Genomic DNA, 24,649 nt, shown 5'->3' with positions numbered 1-24,649 from the left:
TCTTTTTACCTGATCAGCCACGAAAGTGCTGCTTTTTGCAGCAGGATCTCATGAGAATATCAGGTAAGGCGAAGCAGCTCGGCTGGGACAGTCACCGTGAGTGACCTTCATTACCTATTTATAACCTCATCTCTGCCTGGGCCTGTGGGAATGAAGACGACTTCCAAAGGCCAGCTCAAGGATGGGCTCGATTTTCAGCATCCTCTAAATTTACTGTCTTTGAAATGCAGCCAACTGACAAGGATGACATGTCCCTTTCTCACTAACCAGGTCTGCTTTTGGAGCAAGTATCTCATCTGATGATCACTCCCATTATGTTTGACAAATGATTCCTGGAAGATCAGCACTCTGCTTGCTGCTCTGCCCCTCCACTGGGGCTCAGAACCACTCTGACACACCTCACAAAGGTGGGCATCAATAGAGTTCACAAGTTTACAGTGAAGTGACCCATCCACAGCAGAATGAACACCACTGAGCACTTCTGGGAGCTTCCCTGCCAGAAACAAGCACTATAAGGGCAGCTGGTGGAGCAAAAAAAAAAAGGATGATTCAACTCTTAATAACTTGTGCCACTGGAAGAAATAACCTTGTCAGTCCCAACCTTGACTCCAGCAGGTTCTGATTCAGTTCACATCAACAGAAAAGTAACCAGAACAGAGAAGATGAGAACCACACGGGCAGACAGAGGGCAAGTTTTGAGTTTAATGAACTGCATCAGCTCGCAGGAGTACCAAGGCTCACAGAAGGAAAGGAAAAGGACTGGATACTTGGAAGCCAGAGAAAAGAGAAGTGCAGAAAAAGGAGAAGGAGAGATCTGTTAGATCAACTCATTAAATCATCCCACAGGTGATCTGGCCTTGTATCTGTGCCAGGGCTTTTGTATTACAGCTACCAAAACTCACAGTCAGGACTGCTGGGGTGTCTCCCACCTGTCAGAGCACGGATGTCACCTGGTTACAGGGACCTGCTCTACAAACCTGATCTACAGAGCCAGAGGGTTCCCTGTGGGGAACAGGATGTTCCAAGGCACACAGCTTGTTACGTGAACCTCTTGGTATTTCTTTTGTGTGACACAAAATACCAGCAAAAGGAACAGTGCTGTGGCACACAGCAGTTTTGGAGACATGAAGGACAGCAGCTGTGCCTGCTGTTCAGTGCTCAGTACCACACAAAATGATGAGGGTTGGTGCTATCTATGATTTAAGAGCCCCACATCCTGTTAACCCTGGCTCATCCAGCTGGGTGATGGATTTTATTCTGGTAACTTTTGTGTGTGCAACCTACAATTCATGTAACCTGACAATCCACATAACTTATAGTACCTGGATTAGTCCAGAAGAATTCCAAGCTGTAATTTCTGAAGACTGTGAATACACAACCCTTTAATTTGGATGATAAAAATAAAACAACCACGTGAGGTATTTAGTGGTTTACTAACACTATAGGAAGCTTTTAATTTAAGAACCATTCCAAGACTACTTCCCCTTCAGTAATCTAAATATTTCTACAAGTACTGTCATATGATCTTAGACACTTTGTGTTATGGCATTACAAATATGACAGCAGCATTTTGATTATGCACAGCAAATCTCTCTGGGTTTAAAAGGTATGTCAGGCTGCATGTATTTGATAACACACTAAATGACACTTGGAAAGGTATTGAATAATTTACACCCTATCATAGCTCTTTCATGAGCATTTTACACAATTCCTTTCCACAAGCTTCAAAACAATATCCAACTTTGTTTTTAAAACCAATTAAATGTGTTCTGCAATGTGTACCATGCAAGTTGTATCATCTTATAAAAATGGAACTGACACTGGTACATTAGGTAACAAATTTCAACAACATAAATTATTCACATCTCATCACCACATGATAACACCACTACCACAGAAAGGATTCAGGAATCTTCTCTTTTCTAAGCTGTTATTTCACAATATAATCAATGGAAGATTTCATGTGAGGGAAAATGCCCATGTAGATCACAGAAAAAAAAATACATAACATCCCTGAAACACACATTCTAAACATTCCTAATTTCTTTGAATTTGTGGAATTTGTTGAAATTGGGACCCTAAAGAGAATCTACAAACTGAAGATTGCCAACTGCGATATCTGCTAGAATGTAACTCCATTTGTGAGAAATTAAATATAGACTATTTACAGTTATTTTGCAGAAGGTATGTGCAGCCTCTAAAATAACCAGCAACTTCTGCACAGATTGTGGTTATGAAGATAAACCACAGAAATAGATGCACAACGCCCCTGCAGTGAATGAGCAACCACAGTAATCTATTCTTTGGTTTCATCTCTGTTTGGTTTATTGGTATTTTACAACTCTGAGCTCTCCATTTTCTCTAGCAAACTACTGTGTCTTTCTGTAAATAAATTTTAGTTTCCTCCTGTCTTTCCACCAAGAAAGTGGACAGAGCTTCCTTCCCTCCTCTCCTGAGTAGGCACCACCAGCTTACTCTCCCTAAAAAGCTGAAGAAACTTAGCTCATGCCACTTCTTTTAATCAACTAACCAGCATCATGAAAAACCTCAGCAAATGTACTCAGGCTATGAAAAACCCCCAAAATTCTGCAGTTATCTTTCTACTGTTCATTGCTCCTGGTATAACTTGAGAAGATCACAGTCAGAAGGAAGGCAAATATCACTTATTGCTCTGGGCCTCAATATAAGTAAGTTTAACAACTGAGAAGTTTCATAACAGTGGAGGAATAAAATGATTTGTGACTGCATTTCACTCTTTAAAATATTTCTCCTACTCAATCTATAGATAAGCACAACCAGTACTTAACAATATCCTTTTAGCTTTATTTAAAGAACGAGATTTATCCTTTTAAAAATTGCAGCTATTTGCTTATACCTCAACTAGAAAGAGCATTCTTGTCCTAAGACTTTTAAGTAAGACAAAACTTGCAGATTTCAGCACAAATGATTAGGAGATTTCTATTCTTATTTTATGTTTCCTCTAAATCTCAGGTTACTCTTCAGTTTGCAGGAAACCCCTTAAAACAACAAACCCCCTTTAAAGCAAAGAAAACATTGTTCACAGCTCTCAGTGAGCAGTTTGGTGGGTTTATTTCTCCCCATTCCACCAGCTCTATTCCACTGCAAAATCTGTCTTACTAAAGCAAATTACAGAGTATTTTTTACAACAAGGCAGGAAGACTTATCTGACTGACACTGAACAGACTTAGACTCTTACTTCCATTCTTCTGGAGGGTGGGCTAGTTCAAATTTCTCTCTCACATTGGACACCCCCATGTCCAGATGTAGCCAGTGAACCTCCTCAGACTGCAGGTGGCTGAGCCGTAACCCATAGCAGGCCACGTTTTTCACTTTGTGACTGTCCACGATCTTCTGAATTATGCCCTAAAACAGAGAAACACAAACACCTTACAAGCTGTAAAATACAATATATATATATATTTCTAAATTTTAAATATTACCATGTAATGCCCTACACAAGATACTAAGCAGCACATAGGTAACAACTTTATTAAAAATGCTGAACACATTTTATTGTAAGCTACTCTTTCACACAACCAGTTACAATTGCTGAAGATTTACCAGCACAACTTCAGAAAACATCAGTAAATACATTCCATGCATCTTATCAGATTTAGGCCAGTATTTCCTCTATGTAAAACAGAGTAACATAAAAGCCAACATTTCAAAAGCAGGTTTGTAGATGAAAGCAAGATGTATTAGTTCAAAAAAAACCCCACCAGCAGCCTTTAAAAGTCACTGCCCATCAAGAACCAGAAAATCATCTTGGACTTTCATCCTCTTCAGTGCCCCAGCAGCCAGGATTTCATAGGTCCCCTTGGTTTCCTTCCCCCTCCTCCCCCAGCTCATTTGAGATTCAGTAGAGATCCCTTATAAAACCAGGCAAGAGACAATTATTTGGGAACATTCTCAAACACAACAAATGTTGTTTGCCCTGAGGTAAATTTCTGAGTTTGAGGATCTCTTGCCCAAGAAAGGAACCTTTTACATAAACCTGTAGCAGACTGCCGCGTCAGACATCAGAAAGGTCTGACAAGCAGTAACTAAAAATCAAATATTAGTGGAGCAGGGATGAGCAACCTTTGAGGTCCTGCTCTTATCTCGATTAGGGAGCCAGCAGGAGCTCTGCTGCTGCCTCACAACCCCGGCAAAGGGAAGCTGTGTCTCTCTGCAAGGCAGCAGATCCCTGCTGCAGGGGCTCAGAGCTCAGCAGGGGCTACCTCTGCTCCCACACACTTCTCAGGCATTCACAGGCCTTTGCTTCTGTGCTTGTAATGGTCTGAAAATCTCCTACTGAAAATACTCCTACAGGTACACACACACACACAGATGCACGCAGAGACAAGTTGCTGACTCTTGCTCAGAATTCCAGCAAAACACCAGCACACAACCAGAGGAAGTCCTGCAGGAGCCAGAGGTGGCCTGGAGTGAGTTAGGTGAGGGTTTTCTGCAGGATGACACTGTGGCTCTGGGGCATAAGTGTGGTGAGCAGCACCTGAGAGGGCCCAGCCTAGAGAAAAGGAGGCTCGGAGGGGGGCATTAATGCTCTCCTCAGCTCCCTGACAGGAGGGTGAAGTCAGACTCTTCTCCCAGGAAACAAGGGACAGGATGGGAAGAAACTGCCCCAAGCTGCACCAAGGGAGGTTTAGATTGGGTATTAGGAACAATTTCTTCACTGAAAAAGTAAAAGCCTTGGAACTGGCTGGCCCGTGGAAGTGGTGGAGTCATCATGCCTTGAAGAGTTCAAAAACCATGGGATGTGGCACTTGAGGACATTGTTTAGTGGTGAACTTGGTCGTTGGTGCTGGGTTCATAGTTGGATCTGATGACCTAAGCAGTCTTTCCCAACCTAAATGACTTTGTGATTGCTTCCCAAAATTTATTGTCTTATACCCTGAAGAAATTGTTTAAAAGCCTGATTTTGCAAATTAAGCAAGCAGAAAACTAACTGCAAAAAGAGAATTAAGGAAGCACTAAATCTGAATAGAGGGGGAAGATGACACGTGTAGGAGTGGAATCATGCTGTTGGTGAGGTGATATCAAGCTGTTAAATCAGCTCATCCATCTCCTCAAACTGCAACCTTTAAATAATCTTTCAGAAGCAACACAGTGCACAGAAAAATGTAAAACAAAATTCTTTCAAGCCTACAGAAAGGAAACACAAGCCTTGTTTAGCAAGTTCATAGAGACTGAGTGAGAAGAGGTTCCATCAAGCCCAACAGGACCCTGTGTCCAAGAGCAGCAATATGAGCATCCTCAGGAGCATCTTTTTGGTTCAGGACCTGCAGTGCTCCAAATTTCCCTTGTCTCTCATGCCCTGGAGTTGGACATCCAGTGCTATGTGGATGGTGAGCCCAGACCTGAAGGAAGATGGGCAGCAGCAGCAAAGCAAGCAGGAGACTTGCAGAGGCTGGTATTGTGTGGGAGGGAAACTTCACAACATTCTGGGCAAATCCAAACTTTCAAGCAGCTGGCAGCACCACAGACCCACCAGCCACAGCCTGTCCCGACAGCCACAAGGGGCCTGAGCTGCTGGGACAAAGGTCTGATGCAAACAAGCAGCTCCCTGCAGGCACCTCAGGAACACAACTCAAGGTGAAACAACTCAGGGAGGAACCAGAGCAGCCACAGATGGGTGCCAGGGGATGAGGCAACACCAGGCAAGCACACAGGAACACTTCCCCCAAGTGCTCACAGGAACACTTCCCCCAAGTGCTCTCCTAACCTCAGACTATTTTTATCCCAGTGGATTTCCCAAGCCAAGCATTGTTTCTGTCATTCATCAGCCTTCTGTGAAACTCCTCCAATTACTCATCCTGTCTCCTCTTAAAGCAGTTCACTTCTTGCAACCTTCCCCAGCAATTCCAAAGGTCTATTATCAGGTCAGTGAATGTTTTAAATCTGCATTAAATGGAAATTGTTTGTTTCTTGCCTGCATTTGAAGCTCTTCGTATCACAAACTACAAAGGAGAACAGTTGCCTGTATCCCTGGAAACACTCACCACCACCAAGCACTCTCAGAAGAGACAGAGGCACATTTAACCTCTTCTTCACCCAAAGGACAAGCTCTGCTCAGTTAGTAAAGCCTAACATTTTGGCAGGCGAGCTCTCATCCAAAGGGAATGGTGCCAGCTTTTCGAGATGCAAACAGAGAAGATTCATTCATTTTCATCTCTTCCTGCACCCTGCACAGAGCATGTAACACACAGCATTACGTTTTGGAAATCCATCCCTCCCCCATCCCTGACACTGTCAGTTGATAATGAAAAAGGAGTTTCATGTTCTTAGATGATAGTTATGCCTGCTGTGATAAGAAATGGCTTTGGAAAGGAAAAAATTATGGTAAAATTATCTATGACCATAAACCACTGAGACTACTGATGCATAAGGCTTAGCTGAAACCATTAGTGCTTAATCAGGAAAGAATCAAGATGGGCATCTCAGACCCTCTCTAGTCTTCAGGCTGGGATTTCAAAAGGACTGAAGAAGTCAGATGTCCTAATTCCCACCAAAATCGAGTGAGGTTTTAAGCCTCTCTCTTTTCTGTATCATCAATCAAGTCTAAACCTGTCACAGAATCAAAAATCAAAAATAAAAATAGACATATTTTCTGACTTATGTAAAAAGGCTGAGGTATGTGGCAAGGTAGTTGTCAGCCCAAGAAAATAATTAGCAAAAATTAGTACATGCTGCAACTCAAGAAAAAGCACAAACACTAAGGAGACAGCAGAATGGGTGCACAGGAGGTCAAGTGCAAGTGCTGGAAAATATATTTTAAAAGCCATGTATTGACAGGAAGGAAGAAGTGGTGCTTTATATGAAACAAACACATGAAGTGCTTCTCTTTGCTGTTGTTTAGGAAAGCTGCATTTCAGATGCTATCAACCCACAGTCAGAACCAAAAACTGGCGAAATAAGGAAACATGGTGATTAAGACACTCAAAATGGCTGCTTTGCAGTCTCTAGTAAAACATCCATTTGCTTATATATTTCTTTATTAATAAACCAGAAGATGTGAATTTTAAAACATTCTGAGCCACACGTCCCATCAGGAGAACCCAGCAGAGAACAGGGAGGCTCATCCAGCCCCAGGGACTCCCCCAGCCCTGGCTGCTCTCTCCAACCAGTCCCAGATTAATCCCCAAGGCTTGCACTGGCACTGCAGCCAGCCCCAGGTCAGTGCATTTAACTCCCATCAGCAGTAAATAACATGTTGAGCCTCCCTGGGTCCTGGGCAACCTCCACAGACCCAGTGGAGATGCCTGGAGTGTCCAACAAAGCCACTGCCACCACTCCAGGATGGGTGACAGCCTCTGTGCCTTCCACAGTGGCTCTGTGAGGAGCCCTGCCAAGGTAGCCCCATGTTCTCTGTGGCGGTGAGGAGAATTCGTAATCAGAAGTTTCCAGACAAACAACTGAACTGCTTAACCACTGCACAAAGGCAACTACAGCATCCTGCTGAGACATGTCACCACAATCTTTGAGCTGGAAGCAGGGCCAAAGAAATCTGAAATCTCTCCAGACTCTACTGCAACCAGCTTTTCAGCTTAGGAAGCTCCTCAGATGGATTGCTGAGTGGAAAAAATCGGGCCAGGACCATCAGTTTCAACCTGGATGACAAACTTCTGACCTCAAATTAATCACAGCTAGAAGTATTTCTTGGAGAGTTTGACTCCAGCAGAAAACTAATACAGAATGAGATTTCACTTTGGGTACAGGGGATCCCTACATGAATATAAATTCCCATGAGGAATTTTTGTGTGTGTGTGTTGGCAGCTCCCTACAACTGCAAGGCAAGTCACACAGTCATCTGCCACTTGAATGCGGTTTACTGTAATCACATTGATTTTAATTAGGTTTCTGAAGCTGACATTTACATCCTGAACATAAAATAGACTAGTACAGCTGAGCAAGAGACAGGGGGAAGGCTTCAGAGGAATTTCCTATCAATAACAGGCAAGGGATAGGTGACCTTTCCCTACCTTTACCCCAGAGAGAAGAAGAAAAAGCTTTTTCTATAGATAGAAAACTTGATAGCACTCATTTTTACTCATTTGTCCAAAGAACCCAGAGATATGCATCCCAGCTAATTTTAAAAAATAGATTAATATTTGCCCTAAATTAGGAGAATGTGTCCAAAAATATAATTTATAGTACAGTGTATAAGGAGAATGCTGAAAAATCAAGACAGAGCAGAGAAAGGCCGAAAGGCACAGAGTACCCTTGGCTCTCCCAGTATGTATCAATAATACTTCACTTCTGTAAATGAGTGAAAATGAATTGCTTGCTTGTAAATTAACAAGACTGATGTGCTACTATGAATAAATTGAAGACAGAATAATATACTCCCAGTGTGACTACAAACCTAATTTCCTTATTTAGTAGGAAGGAGAAAGTTCCCTGCACCAGAAAAAAGTTTTTAAGTAGCAACTCTGACATAGGCACAGCGTGCTAATGTTTGTGCAGCACTTCAAACATGTCAAACACTATTTATATATCAAGTATTGTAACTCCTGATGACAGATTTATATGGGGGGCTTAAATGAAAAGCTGAACAAAAGGGAATGGCAAGGGTCTGATGAAAATGAATTTATCATTTCCATAACAGAGAACTCTAGAATGTGCTCACTACACCAAAATGTGGGCTGTCCTCTGATAACACTGACAGTCAAAGCAAAAAGCCCACATTCCTCTTTTTCTCATTACAGTGCTTATCCAGCAAACATGTTTGTGTATCATATGATAAACAAGACTGGGAAACTGATGAGGCTGTACAAGAACTGTGCCCCTGAAGCCCAGCAAGTTCATACTGAAACCACAGCCTGAAGTGAACACAGGCTGTCCTGGTGGCCAGGATCCTGTCACCATTCCAGCACAGACACCTCAGCTCAAGCAACACATCCACCCCAGTGCCTCAGAGCCTTTCATATTCAAGCCATACTCGGATCTGTCATCCCAAATACCTCTCCACACCCACACAGAATTCCACGAGGAACCTTCCAAGCACACGCTGACAGCACTGACAGTGCAGAGCTGGTGCAGCCCTGCTTCACAGGCTTCTTGGATTAATCAGCAATTTTCTGATCCTACTGCATACTTCCCAAATAAATGCAACACTGTTTGAAAAGCTGACAATAAATTGAGTTTTCCAGAAGTTTAACATCCAAAGCAGCGTGGGCAGCAGGGTGAGGGAGGGGTCCTGCCCCTCTGTTCACACCCTGCCTGCAGAGCTGCACCAGCCCTTTAGAATTAGAATTTAGAATTTGGGACCCAGCACAGGAAGGTCACGGAGCTGCTGGAGCAGCTCCAGAGGAGACACCAAGACAGGCAGAGGAATGGAGCAGCTCCCCTATGGAGCCAGGCTGAGAGAGTTGCAGCTGCTAAGCCTGGAGAACAGAAGATCCAGGGAGAATTCAGAGCCCCTTCCAGTGCCTAAAGGGGCTCCAAGAGAGCTGGAGGGGGACTTCTTGCAAGGGTATGAAGTGATAGAATACAGGCAAATGGCTTCAAATAGAAAGAGAGCAGGTTTAGGTTAGGTATTATGACAAAGGTTTTTTATGATGAGGGGGTAAAACACTGGACCAGGCTGCCCAGAGATCTGGTGGATGTCCCATCCCTGGAAACACTCAAGGCCAGCTTAGATTGGGCTCTGAGCAACCTGACCTAGTTGAGAATGTCCCTGCTCATTGCAGCAGGGCTGGAATAGATAACCTTTAAATGTTCTTTCTAACCCAGATTTTTTCTGTGATTCTGTATTTCACTACTTCCTATCCTCAAATGCACTTGCAAAAGTCTAAGTCCCCCCTGGATCCAGTTTTGTACAGTTAAACACTGATGCAGGACATTGACTCGAAGCCATCTACAGAGCTAGATGTTTTCAGAAAAATGTCAAAGGGCTATTTAGATTACGTTTAAAATGTTATTTTGCATGTGTGTCTCATCTAAGGGTATTACAAGTAAAACAGGCATTCTAAAGCCCAAGGGTACTTTTGTTTTAGTATACTGATTATCACTATACCATACAACTTTTTGATTACATTTCAAGATCCATAGTTTTGGATTCTTGCTACCTTTTTCAGGTTCTCAGAAGGCAGGCACCTACAAAATAACAATACAACCATGCCTTGTTATCTGGTACAATTCACGCTGGCACACAGCAGAGAAAAGAAAGGAAAAAAAGTAAATCACACCAATTTTCTAGCTCTTATACTGGACCAGAAATGATTTTATAAATTTTTACACACATTTGATGTTTGAATTGCTGCACTCCAGTCTGCTTCTATACATCAAATAGTTCCACTGCCTCAAAGCACATATATCATAGTACACACACAGAAATGAGATTTGAATATGCAACCATTGCTGTAAAGAGCTGACTTCACCAAAAATACTAATGCAGCTTTGACTCCTGCCAGCACTCACAGCCTCTTTCCACAGAAATTTGTGTGACCAAAAGTTATCCAATGAAAATATTTGCATCTCCTTGACAGATTGCAGTAGATACACCAGAGCAGCTCCACCCCATGCCCATTCTCTTTTCAAGCTCCTGGCTCGGGAGGAACTGAGCAGCAATAAAGCACGTCTGGTCATTCCACAGTTTGTTAGCAGCAGGTTCAACAACTGGCTACTGTCAGTCAGGATCAGGATTGTGCAGCCCAGATGTGCTCCAGAGTAGCCACAGTACATGTCTGGCTCCTTTCATCCAGATACTGGCTCTGAATAACACGGGTTTGAAGAAGAGGGAGAGACTTGGAGGTGAGTGGGTGGAATCACATCTGAAACTGAGGTTAGACCAACAAGCCTCTTGCCCTTTTTCAGAACAGGCAATATCCTTCTTGGAGAATGTTTGAAAACCAGGAACACTGCTGTGGGTGACAAAGGATGTTCATCAATAAGGCTTTAATACTCTATCCCCTCGTGGTGCACGGTGCCAGCATAAACAGGCATTTCCTTTCTCTCCCCAGCCTTCTCAGCTGTGTCAGTCTGCAAGACAATGCAGCTAACAAGATTACAGAAGTGATCTGGATTTAAAACAACAGCAAAACAATCATTCATTTTAACTTGGATTGAGTTTGCCAAAACAGTCACACCACCTATGCCAGCACAGCTATGGTGGCAGCATGAGAAAACAAACAGCAAGAAGGAAGCTGGCACAGCTGCCAGGTGAAACTCGTGTCTCAACCAGGACAGCATTTGAACTGCAGACCTTTGCACTACAGGATCTTTCCATTCCTCCACCACAAACTGCATCTCCAATCAAATACTCTGCTCTCTTGCACCAATAGGTGAAAGTGCAGCATGGATTGAATGGGAGAGGCACACAGGAAAGAAGATGCAACACACAGGAACACAGTCATGCAGCTGAATGAACTCCTTTAGTGAAGACCCAGCTGGATGTGCCTCAGCCCTTCCCCTGAAGGGCTCAGCTTAGGGAACAGACCAGAATACACAAACTTCCCGCCTGCACACGTCTTCTACCTGTGAGAAGTCAGATCTTGCTAGTGGGTAGGGAAGCTGATGAATTTGCTCTGGTCTTTTCACAAATGGGATGGGATGTAGCCAAGGCATGCTCCTTGCATTTTAGGGTTTATTTAATTAGATAATATCCCTCCCCTTACCTATGGATGTACTTTTTAAATTGAGATTTTTGAGTTCTTATTCTGTCAGCATTAAGGAAGCTGACATTTCAAGGTGGTGCTGCGTAGAAAAGGAAGATAGAGACATGTGAATTGAGAACAGGTTAAGAGAACCCCAAACACTATCTTTATTTGTTCAAGAGCTCTAACCATGCTCTCTCCAACTACAAAAATAAGGACAAATCTGACAAATCTAATGCTATCTCTATCCAGCTTAGATTTTCAACAGTATAACAAAATCGTAAGAAAAAAAACTTTCCAAGAATCAAGGTACACACATGTCTGCCAATAACCTGGTTTGAGATTTGTGGTTGTTATTTCCACATAAATAATGTCTTTACTTCTCACAACTACTAGTTAGTAATCAAGGAGAAGCTTTAAAGGCTGGAAGTTTTTAAAAAGGTGTAATTTGATGCAAGCTGGGCACCTCTGGGGTGGAAAATCAGACCACACAGAAGATCTGCACTTCACCAAAAGTCAGCTGCAAGGACTCACACAAGGTTTTCCAATGCCTGTTTTCTAAAAATCCCAGATCTTCTCTACCCACTCAGTCTGCTACTTTCAATGCATTGCACTTTCTTATTTTAATTATGGTTACAATTCTGCTCCAACCACATCTGAAAACAGAGGTGATTTTCTCCTAAGTGCTGATCAAGACCCGGTGGCAGTATTTACTTTCAGAGTGCACTTGAGACCAAAAATTCCATCTCAGCAACACCCATCTCCTCACACGCCACACCTGAGGCTGTGAGCAGGGCAGAGAATGCTCTGCAATTCTCTCCAAGCCCCAGGCCTGGAAATCCTTTTGTGCATAAGCACCTCACACCACATCCAAACAAGCCATACCAAGACAAACAATGAAGATAAATAACCTTTCTTCCCCTGGCAAATGCTTGGCTGTGTCTACGTACACATTCACAGGAGGAGACCAGTGTTTGCACATTCATAAAAGCCTTTTCTTTCTCTTGGAAATGAAGCCTGTCTTTAGTGTAACACCAAAGAGGGTAAAGAGAGCATTCCAGTTCTTTGAAATCCAAGAAAGCACTTCCCAGAATTGAGAAGCTGCTCTTGCATCCATTGCCGAGTACAGCCTCCATCCCTCTGAGGAAACAGCTGTCTTTGAGGGACTAAATCCATCCAGAATAAGCAGAGGTCCACAGCCCAAAGTTCTCCTCAAAGGAAAGCCTACATGTAGCCACACTGCTGTCTTGGTGAAAGATATTTTAAGATGAACAGCAAAGAAATCACAGTCCAGCCTTTTAAGGGACTCACAGAAAGCTGAGTTCTATTCATATGAGCTTAACCATCTGAGTTTCAATGAAAAGTGTTTCCCTTCGTGACCAAGGAATTGTGTAGAAGGTATACAGCTAAATCACTGTTTCTACTCTATGCTTAGGATATGATATCTTTTTTTTCTCCCCCCCCTTTTCTTTTTGAGAGGGAAAGCCCTTTTTGTCACTGCTTTGACTCTCAAACACATTCTTCATTCACACAGGCAAACCACACTTTCTTAGATGATCTTAGGAACCACAAATCAGGAAAGAAATTCCAACTTTACTTTCCCTGGGTACATTCCGTAAAGTCCTCTGGCTTTAGCAGAAGAAACACCTTTAATGGCTCATCTGGAGATTTCAGACCAAGTCGAGCTTCTAACACTGGGAATGTACCCCAAATACTGGAAATGCACCCCAAATACTGGAAATGCTCCCCAGCCATCACCCCAGCTGCTGTGCTGACCAGGGAGCAGTCTTGGAAGATCTTTTTTCTTTTCCTTTTAATTGCAGAGCTGTCTCAAAGACATTCACCTTTGAATATTCCTTCAGAGCTCCTTGGAAACAAACCCAGCACCAGTCTCCACCCTCAGGTTGTAAATCAGAAGAAATGGCAGACGTCTCCTCCACAAAAGGAGGCATAAAAACCTTACAGGCTATTTTAATCTTAAATTATTCAGCTTGGTCGAACAGCAGTCATTCCAATGGAATGTAGGCTTGTACTCCAACAAGGGTTTACTGTTTCTAAAATAAATGTCATGGTAATACATCAGTGCTAGACCTTTACTACCTGCGCGTTCACATTCAATAGTCACTGTCCCAGTTTAACAAAATAACAAAAGAAGGACATTTGCTAAAAGAAGGAAGTTCAACAGCTACCCATCAGAACAATACAAAACTCCCATTCTTTTTGGAAACATCCATCCAATTAAAAGTACACATAAAAATTAAAAATTAAGGCAAGTAACTGCTTCAAGTAACTGCTACATGCCTGTTCTTTTAATCCTGCTTTTATTAAAAAAATGGCATATTCTTGCTTTAAAAAATGATATATAACTGCCAACTGAACTCAACACTGAATTTCTTACAGCAACTCCAGGTTTTGTATTCTTAAAGTCCATAACCACAGGTATTCCAGAGCTGGAAAAAACCAGATTTAATCTCTGCTTTTGTTTTCCAGGGTTTTACATAATTCTCTGGAAAGACAGGTTCCATTCAAGTACCACGTTAAGAGCCCTGGACATTTATCCACAGGAGATGTTTGCAAGGTTAAAAAAGTACTGAGACATAGTTTTCCTCCTCTTGTACCAAGTAATGCACTTTATGAAACAAATCAATCAGATTAGAGATAGCAAACCATTAATACTTAAGTCAGGGAGCAAAAATGTTTCAAGTGGCACCCAAAAAACTTTACCCCACACAAAAAAATGTATGCAATTGAAGATAATGATTCTTATTGCTGAACCTCTGATCTGTCCACTCACCAAATTATCCCTGAACATAGACAAGAGCTTATTCAATTGAAAAGAGACAGATTTTTCTGATCATCACCAATGAAAATCTTTGGATTTCACAGGTCTGTGATCAAGGTCACAAGACCTCCTCCACTGAGGAATGCTCTTGGGCCTCTCCTTTGGGAAAGGGAGATAAAGATTCAAAACTCTTTGGGCTTTTTAAAAAAATTCATTTTCTCTTGCACAAAGGAAACTTAGGAGGGCAAAAGGAGAAAACAAGTCTCCTTCATTCTGTGACAACTCTCTCCCCTCCAGCAGAATCACATCTTTGCAGTGGAATTTGAAGAACTGTTGGAAGAAAGGAGCAGATGGGGACCTGCTTCCACAGCAAGTATCTCACAGCAGAAAACAACCCCACACACCACCTACCATCCTGCAAGATTATGCTCTTGCAGGATAATTAAAAAACAAGCAAACCACAAAAGCATTTGACATATTAAACTGGGCTTCGTTACAGTTTAGATACCACAATACCTCAAAAATTTCAAGGATAAATGCAGAAAAGGTAAGATTTCAGCATTCGAGAGGATGCAAGTTCACAACAGTGTTTTCATGCATATATAACATTCCCACAGAATTCTGAGATTACGGATATTTATTCTTTAAAAAGTCACAACCTTTGGGTTTTTTCCACAGATGAACTGAAGGACAATATCTTAAGAATACAAGCATCAGGTGACTACCAGAGGAAGAGGATGGACAAACAGACTTTCTGGGGAAAAAGGGACTCTGAAGAGCTCCATTTGCCCACACTATGGGGCAATAAGTTTCCAAACAGTATTTCTTTCCATAACTGATATGCACATTATATTAAACATTTAAGTACCTAAATACCCACATCTTACAATTAAACACATTAATTTCTTCTTATTTCTTTAAAACGTGCAAAATGTGATTTAACATCACTTTCATGCCAGCACTCATTCCTGCCTTGAGGTGTCACACAGGTTGGTACCACTTCAAGCTCCCGAATTTACTCAAAATATACAACAGGTTAAGATTGTTTTAAAACAAACCATGAAAGCTTTGTGTTTATTTGCTTCCAGATTTTTAAGATGACATAAGAATGCTAAAACCAGACTTACTCGGACATCAGTAGCATCGCCATGCCGGATAATGCTGGCCCACGTGGTGGGTTCACTGCTGTTCTCAAAGTAGTGGAAAACCTTCAGGACTCGTTCCATGGCCCCTGGGGACCGCTCCATCCCAGTACTGAGGTGAGTCTTTGCACCTGAACTTGGGGTGTGATTCAAGTTTGGGTCAAGGTAAGCTGCTGCCATGGTTTTGCTAGATGCTAGGTATCTGTCATATTCTAGGGAAAGGGAAACAACAAAGAAATTCATTTTAGTTATGCGTGAATCTTATACCTCTTCATGCAAGGCGTTTATTTACCAGAAAATGATGAAAATTAATTTCCTTTTTTGGAAAGCAAGTAAAATATTTATGTATCTACAAACATAAAAACCTACCTTGATGACTGCCAGAGAAATTGCAAGTCCCTTGGAGGAAGCAATCTGAACTTGAACACCACAATTATTTACAGAAATGGTATCTTTAGCAAAACCTCTTCCATTCATTTCTCAGTGACTTAACCCAGGTCCCTGACAAAGCCTTCAACACCAAATACCAGCTTTTAGTTCAAACAGGAATTTTCATCCCTAAAATCTTCCAAGTCTGATCTTACAACAAGCCCCTAAAGAGGCATAAGGAAACTCCAGCACTGAACTGAAGGCTCTACTAAAAATCCACACAGCAACACCAGGCTCTCCTGTTTCAAGGCTAAAACACTGAAAACTTCACTCCTTTTGTGCTAGTTTGGGAACCAGTGGGACACAAAACCATCCAGGATCCAAGTTCATTATTCCATGAGGAATTACTAAGAACACAGCTATTCCTCCTCTCAGCAATTCCTGAACAAGTGGGTAAGTTTTATCTTCCACCAGCCTGATGGCAAAAGGCACAGACCGTGGTTATGAGTCTGCATGTCAAAGTAGAAAGAAGAAAATTGCCTCTTGGCTATTGCTCCTAATTAGTCAGCCACAAGCAGATGGTGTCTGCGAAATCAATGCAGTCCAAGAGAAAAAGAGCAAAGAGTACCTCCTCCCTGCCTGCCAGTCTAGAGCATCATTCCAGTCTGCTGGCTGCAGAGAGCAAAGGACTGCAGGGCTTTGCTCCAGGGCTTGGACAAGTGCACAGAGCTTTCCCTACGTCCTCCTCCTCACAGCCAGCAGCCAGTAGGGAGGCAGTTTTGAAAATGTGAAGTTAAAAATAAACTAAACTTGATCTTTTTGGCATAGTGCTCTGAATGCCTTCCTGGTAGTAAACTGAACGCCTGAGCCCTGGTTTAACTCACTGAGAGGCACAGGAGAGATCCCTGCTTCCAGCTGAGCTCCTGTAATGCCTGGCTGCCCCTCAGAGCTTCAGCCATTGCCTTGTCACCTGCCTCGGTGCTCGGCTGACCTCCCAAAAAACTGGATCAAAAAATTATCAGGGGAAAAAAAAAATCAAAACAAAACCCCAGGTGATTTGGTTTTCAGGACTGGCTCAGTTTCATGCCACGGCTGCCCGAAGCTGCCAAACAGGAAGAGAAGCAGAGGCAGCGGGGATCAGGCTGAAGGGAGAGCATCTCCCCTCCAGCAGCAGCTGGTGATGACACCAGTCACGGTCAAAACACACCATGAGCTCAGCTAACAGGAATTAGCACCAGCAATATCAAGGCTTGAAATCTCCAGACTGTAGATAACAACATTTGTGAGGCTAAAACCCGACTGGAAGTCTTAAGCATCTATCTAATTCAGACCCACCAGATAAAGAAGAAACAACAGCCCATCTGGGCAGGATGTCTTTACCTCTTGAATAAATGGTTGAATTGAGTTCATCCAAGGGAAGGAAGAACTTACAGTGGACAGACAAAAGGCCTCTAATGTCCTGCCCTCAGGGAAGATGGTAAGAGAAGCCGAGGAGACTCTCTGGAACTCTCCCACAGTCTGACCCTTGAGGGACTTGCCTCACCTGCCAGTTTCCTATCTCTGTGAAAATTCAAGAAACCACTACAGCTTTATTGTTCCTCTTTGCTGGCCATCAATACAAATGAATTAAGTCAACCTTAGGCCCACATTAAAGCCTCTCCTCCTCTCCACCCCTCATGAACAGACACAGATCTGAAAATGCCGGGAGCCCCTCAGCAACTCTGACTTGTCCTCACCAAAGGAGCCCATGAGGTGTTTTCACACAAACATTGACTTTAAAGCTGAAACAGGAACAAAAATCTCCCCTCTGGCACACTAACACCAAAACAACAAGACTGTGCAAGCTCCAAAGTGCAGGACTGCTTTTCTCTGAGGTTAAAATAGTCACTGCTAAACCCCAAAGGTCTGCAGGGTAAGGAGTTTCACCAGGACAAATTGAGGCAGATGAACAGTCCAAATGCTTGGAATGAAATTGCAGTTTTCAGGCTCAGACAAGGCCACTGACCTTGTGCAGGATCCTCTGCAGCCTTCAGAACAACCCACCCTACCTCAAGGTCCCTGCTGAAACTGCTGAGCTTTATTTCAAGTTTACATAAGCAGCAGGGAGAATTGCTACAACACAAAGCAAAATGAGTCATTTTTTCACAGACGAGAACTGAAAGAATGCTCGCTTTAGTATTAATTCACCACACTCCATCCACTAAATACACACAGTTATCAGGTTTTATGTGGCTGAAGAACAGGGAGAAAAGCTATCAGGGAAACACCAAACCAAGCATTCAGATGTCTAGCTGTAGTCATAAATATGGACAATCTACACCCCTTGAGAGCAGCCAACAGCAAAGCAATGCAAGACTCCAGTACCTACACACTGAAGTGCTCTTACAAGGTGTCATTTCAATAGACAGGCAAAACACTATTATAATGTTTTCATATTCATCAAAATGCGGAATTAGACATCAGACTGACAGTACTGGGTACAGGGTCAGTTTTCACAAGGTTGTATTTCACAGAGGTTTTTCAAAGTGAAACAACCCGCTCCACAAAATTCGAACAGCAGTTTTCCTTAAGAATTTGATCATCGCTGGTTCCCTAAAATTTCTTTTAAAAAGCCCAATACTTACTTTATGAAGCACCAAAACAGCAATAAATCTGATAGCTTCAGATACAGCAACACATGCCATATCTCTGGTTATGGACCTATTAACATTCCCATTAAAACCAGCCTCTGGGTTTGAGTTTGTAATGCGATTGTAAAACTCCGCCCCAGGCCAAAACTTTGTAAAACAGCTGCTGTGAAACAACTATTTTACAAGAGCTGTCGGGTACAAAGAAAGCTCAGATAACAACACCACGATGCTTATTTGGGCTGTTCTAAATTCAAACCAGACTGGTGTGTAATGCTGCAATCACACATCTTGGTTTAAATGAGCAGCTTTAATCCTCTTGGTATTAAACAGACAGGTAGTGTGTGCTACCATGGGCCAGAAACAAGCTACAGTCAACTAAAAGGAGGCAGATTTAGATGATATATAAATCATAAATTTTGGACAGAGAAACTTGCTCTAGAGGAAGGAGCTCTTGCCAATGGCAGGGAACTTGGAACTAGATGCTCTTCAAGGTTCCTCCCAAGCCAAACCATTCCATGTTTCTATTACTTAATTCTACTGCATTTTATTGTATCTTGAGGTATAAAAAGGCTAATGGTCTAAAGTCAAGCATGGTCAAATTTCTTTGTATGCAAGGCTCTGTGCCAGCATCCCTTAGAGCTTCCAAGAGGAAAGACTATTGTTCTCCCAGTGCTTGCACTTCAGAGAAATCACACGGATTTCTCAGGAATGTCAAGGACTATTCCAAGATTGGGGGAGGAGCGAAGCAAACCAGCCCTGGCCTGGTGATCCTGAGTGGGTCTGCTGAGATGCTGCAGTTGTCACCAGACTACAACACAAGATCTATTACTGCACAGATGGATTTTCTTTACTGTGGTGGCAGCTCCTGAGATTTAGGCAAGTTGAATCTTTCTAGAAGTCATTTCCTCTCAATGTGACTCCTCCTGACACATTCCCACATTTGCTGACTAGATCAGAAACAAAGTCAGTGTTGTGACTTCCAGTAGCACAATCAAAGTTTTAAGTCACGTTCCACTACCAGCTTTGAGTACTCAGAAATTAAATCATTTCCACTAACGAGACAGTCAAATGTCATTAAAAATATTTAAATCAATTAACTGCAAATTGGTTAATAAAGTGATAGTAGAGTCATCTCATAAGGGAAATAGTTTCAATGCTAATAATGTCTTCCACATCAGCAGTTTGATAATAAAAATAATTGAAAAAATAAACAACTTTCTCTTATTAGTGTTGGCTGATAGCCAACAATGCAGCACTAACAAGTTCATGTTACAAGGAACCAAGCTGTAATTATTCACACTGTGACTCCATGTTGTCCTTCGTAGATACTATGAAATCTTATTATTCTTTAACCTCCACATTCTGTTCCCCATCTTAGGCTTGAAGGCATCGACTATGAGCTAACACCCCTTCCAGGTGGCATTTCTGCAAAATAACTTGGTCCATCTAAATTCAAATCTATGCAAATCTGAAAGAATCTATAAAATCTAGTAGAAAAGTTAAGAATCTATAAAAATACAGTATGAATTCAGAGTTCATTTCATTCTCTGGTCCTGGTGTAATAAACCTGCTGCAAGACTTAAAATACTTTCAAATAATATAATTATTGAAGTAAATAAAAGCGTTTAGATTAATTGCACCTTTGACACAAAATGCTGCTTTACTGGAAAGCAGCTTTCCAGAGACCCTGGATGTCTTGCTGGACAACAAGCCAACCATGAGCCAGCAATGTATCCTTGGGCTTTGTTACCATCCTGACAAGAGAGACAGGGACATTATGGAGACAGCCCAGTGAAGCACCACAAAAACAGTTCAGGAATTTGAGTGTCTGCCATACAGGGAAGGCCTCAGAGAAATGGGATGATTTGGCCTGGGGAAGAAAAGCCCAGGGGGATCTTCCAAATGTGTATAAATACCAGTAAAGATGGAGCCAGACTGTTCCCAGTGGTGCCCAGTGAGGACATGAAGCAATGGGCATGAAGGGACAAAACAGGAATTCCCATTTTGAGTATAAAGAGAAAGTTTTTGCACTACACAGGTGGCTGAACACTGCAACAGGTTGCCCAGAGGTTGTGGAATCTCCATCTGTGGATATTCAAATCACAGCTGGACACAGTCCTGAGCAATCTGCTGTAGGCTGACCCTGCTCTGAGGTGTTGGACAAATCTCCACAGGTGCCTTGCAACTTCTGAAATTTTGTTATTTGGCAATAAAAACTAAATTAAGAATTTATTTCACACTCTAAAATCATATTATCCATAATACATCTCACATCAGAGAGTAAGCATCTTGTGCATTTCAAGCTCAATCCATTTTCACAGCTTGTATTAAATCCTGCTCTAACTCACCTTGCAAATATTAACTTGACTATCTCAACCTCACAGACAGGAAAGGTGTTAAGTACAATTTTAACTAAGATCCCCATACAAAGCCCATATTTTGGGGGTCTGTGTTGAGAGTCAGCACATTGCTGACTTTTGGGATTCCATTGCCTAATACAAACACATCTATGCCACAGGAGAGAAGCAGCCAAGGTGCCAGGTATGTAACAAGTTCTTCTTCCATTTCCTTGATGTCAACATCTTGTTACAATGTGTAACAGGATGAAACCTGGAGAAAACCATTAGGTTTGTGATTCAAATTAGGGAAGAAATGTAGAAAGAAAGGTGAAGGGCTATTTCTTCCTTTTATCATCACTTTAGCCTTCAAAGACATTCAGTAATTTCAGCTATTTCCATAAGTCACGTTGGAATGTCCCTGTTTGTTCCCTGCTGAGTTTATTTTTCTGGTACTTTTTCTTTCAGCTAATGCTGATGTTCAAAAGCAGAAGAAAAAAGGAGCAATCCTTTGTTCCACTTTACCCTGCCTTTCAGCTATGTTCACTGTTTGTGGTAATATTTGCTATGACTACATCCAAGAACACAGTTATTTATTTATTTATTTCTCTTGCTGCCTCTTTAATCCCCTCCTGGTCACTGCTTTCTCCCTACTCCTCCAAATACATGTATTTTTAGTGTAGTATTTGTAGCCAAAAGCATTTATCAAAGCTCTCAGGTCAAGGTATAAAGCCAGACACATTAAAACAATTTTAAGATCAAGTTCTTAGTACCTACTTTAGCCTAAATCGTCTCACCAAGTGCTTCAGAGTTTCAGTATGAAATGGAAAAACCGTACTGGCAATTCCATTTTTTGCCCTCAGGGAATATTGCCTGAACAGTTACTAAATCTATGTCTCAATACAGATCAAAGATAATACAGACCAAAGCCAAAACAAGTTTAGCAATACAAATTGCCAATATAGGAACCTTTATTTCAATTGTAAGAATGTTTTAGAAGATTAAATGTTCAAGGGAGAATGAAGGAGGAATTCAGAGACACAGTGAACTACAAGACCCACATGAAGCAAAGCAATAAGACAATCCTGGGCCTATAAATGTAAGACAAGTGTAACTCACTAAAAATCAATAATAAATAAAAATATAAATAAGCAAATGTATCACCGAAATTAAATGAAACAGTGGCATATTCCCTGTGCCAGAGGAACAGTAGCTGTTACTGGGGTAGCTGCATCTTGGGATGAAGGGACTGAGTTTCAGGAGCTGACCAATGGTTAAATGATTGTCCTGTCAAGCAGCAATTTATCAAATGTCCCAAGATGTCTTGTATTCGTCCACCCTGCATTCAAAACACTCAACCTTCCCACTAAAAATCCCACAGGATTAAGTCCCAATGTACCTTTAAACACTCCGTTTAACCCAATTTTATTGTAACATTACATAATCTGCGCTACCAGCAATTCCCTTCGGAGTTGGCACCGTTTTCTATTTTTAATATTAAAAAATTAAATAGTGAGGAAACATCAGTTGTGTTGGGAATACAAGAAAATCAATGTCTGTACAAGCTTTAATTAGAACACCGTATCCAGTTAGATGCTCGCCTAATTTCTCAACAGCACTCTGAACTTTCACTGTGGTCCCTTGGCACCACTGAAATTCAAATAAACACTAATCTCCCCTTGCATTTGCTGTTGCTTGCTTCTAGCAAGCTCTAGAGAATTAGAGGGGTGCAGTTTTATTTCAAAAGGCACCAGAGAAACGAGCAAGTAACAAATGTGCAATTTTAAATAAAGATTTAAATTAATTTCTATATATTTTGAAGCTGCACTACTTGTTAGCAGCAGCCCTTCCTATGAACACTGAAATAAGAGAGTGAAGGAAGCTGTGTGAATTAAAATAATCTTTTCTAACACTCCTGTCTGAAATACTGCTCCAAGGAGGACCCACATAGCCCAGCTCTTCTTCCAAACACCTTCAGAAGTAAATAAAAGCAGGGAGAGTTTACTGTCCTTCTAGAATAGTAAAAACTAACGAGAATTGGGGATGATGCAAGTGTGCTTCTCTGAAATTAAAAACTAGAAGTGCCTGAAACTAGAGGCAGCTGAGGAGAGCAGTGAGGTATCCTGGCTATTCACTATCAAGGCTTAATGCATTTGGCTTTGGCCACCACTCAATTTTACGCGGGATTTCCTGGGTTTATAGTACTGAATGACACCATCCCAGTCTATAATTCAAAGTGTTCCAACAATCTTTTAATTTTTAACCTCCTTTAATAATTTTAACCACCAGATAAAAGGCACTTAGGTGCTCAGGAGGAACAGCATGACTAGAGCCTCACTGCTGCATTGCATGACAGTGGCCTATTACAAAATTCAATAACCTGTAAAAAGTTTTCCTTATGCCTATTCTGGCTCAGGTGTTTTTAAAGCCAGTAAAAACAGTATACCAGTATACCAGTATCTGGTATATAGATGAAAATTATGAGAAAAGTGATTCTTTACTCTGTACTCTGGCTAAGTCAAGCTAGAAGCAGATAAACATACACTGTATGGACCATTTCAAGATTTTTATTAAAAATTATAACAAAAACCAACAAAATATAATAAACCCTTAAAAAGACAATTTAAAAAGTAATTCAAAACACTCATCCACTCCAAACAGATCATCAGAGCCCTCTTCAGACTTCTGGAGTCAGCACCAATGATTCCATATTGCTTGGTACGAGAACACAATTTCTGGATTCCCTGCCAGTGCTGCAGCTGGAATTCTCCCTTGGACATGGTCCCTTATCCCCACACTCTCTCCACAAAAACAGGGACTTCTGTGCTGTAAGTAGGGCGTTCAATGCTTTTGCTCTTTTTAATTCCAATGAAGTTGTGACGTTCCTTGTGGGGTTTTCCAGTGAATTTGGCATTAAATCTCTGAACAGAACCATCAACACTGAAAAGCTCTGAAAATTGGCATCATCCAAGAAAACACCCTTGGCCTCCACCCAAAGCATTTTTCAGTTTTTTACCTTCAATCTACTAACACAGGGTTATTGAACCTTCCTTGAGTTTAGATCAATTAAAGCATGTCCAACACACTACAGATCCTGAAGTTTGACATTTACACTGTACTGAGAAATAAGGAATTCACAATTTTAAGGGAAAGCTCTCACTTCAGTAACTCGATTTCAATATTAAGTGGTTTTTTATGGGTTTTTTTGGTGTTTCCTCAATGTACAGTAAACAGAGAGGAGTCAGACAACAGCTTACCAAAGAACTGATGTTAGAAAAATGAATTCATTTTTCCTAGAACCATCTCCAATATGTATGTTGGATCACCTAAAAATTTGGCTTTGCATGAGACACAAACGACCAAAAGGGTTAAATCTTCTGAGCTGAAGAAGAAGAGCTGCACTTAGATAATTCCACTTCCAACTGAGTCACTAAAACCAGGGGAAGAAAGCCATTCCAACTGGTATTAACTAGTTGAAATACATTTAATTTAGGGTTGCCTTCAAGAAAGCTCTCTGAAAGTGGAATTTAGTACTTGAAAGGATAAAATATTGGGTCTGTGGTAGAAAATTAATTGGAACCTGGAAGAGGTGGGTTCAATCCCTTAAGGCAAAACAAGCTTCAGTACAATTAAGCTTCATCAGTTTTGTCACTTCCAATTGTGGAAGAAATCACACAGGAACACCACAAGAATAATCAATCCCAGTATATGTGGCATTGTTTTCATGTCTCTCCAGCCTCCCATGACAGGAGGGGTCAAAACCTTATCATGC

General features: G+C 41.6%; 1 protein-coding gene across 3 annotated transcripts in view; it reads right to left on the bottom strand.

The window, feature by feature from the left end:
* Positions 1–24,649, bottom strand: part of PTK2 (protein tyrosine kinase 2) — a 188,532-nt gene that overhangs the window by 90,973 nt on the left and 72,910 nt on the right. For all 3 annotated transcript variants that reach the window (XM_063407212.1, XM_063407051.1, XM_063407126.1), the window contains 2 exons: positions 15,528–15,754; positions 3,218–3,384 (listed from right to left, as the gene is read on the bottom strand). In XM_063407212.1, coding sequence (XP_063263282.1) covers positions 3,218–3,384; positions 15,528–15,722 — 362 coding nt within the window. In that variant the 5' untranslated portion in view covers positions 15,723–15,754. The remainder of the gene's footprint in view (positions 1–3,217; positions 3,385–15,527; positions 15,755–24,649) is intronic.

The sequence above is a fragment of the Prinia subflava genome, chromosome 1 (genome assembly GCF_021018805.1).
Source record: "Prinia subflava isolate CZ2003 ecotype Zambia chromosome 1, Cam_Psub_1.2, whole genome shotgun sequence".
In the NCBI taxonomy this organism is placed as follows: Eukaryota; Metazoa; Chordata; class Aves; order Passeriformes; family Cisticolidae; genus Prinia; species Prinia subflava.
This window is presented reverse-complemented; position numbering and strand designations above follow the sequence as displayed.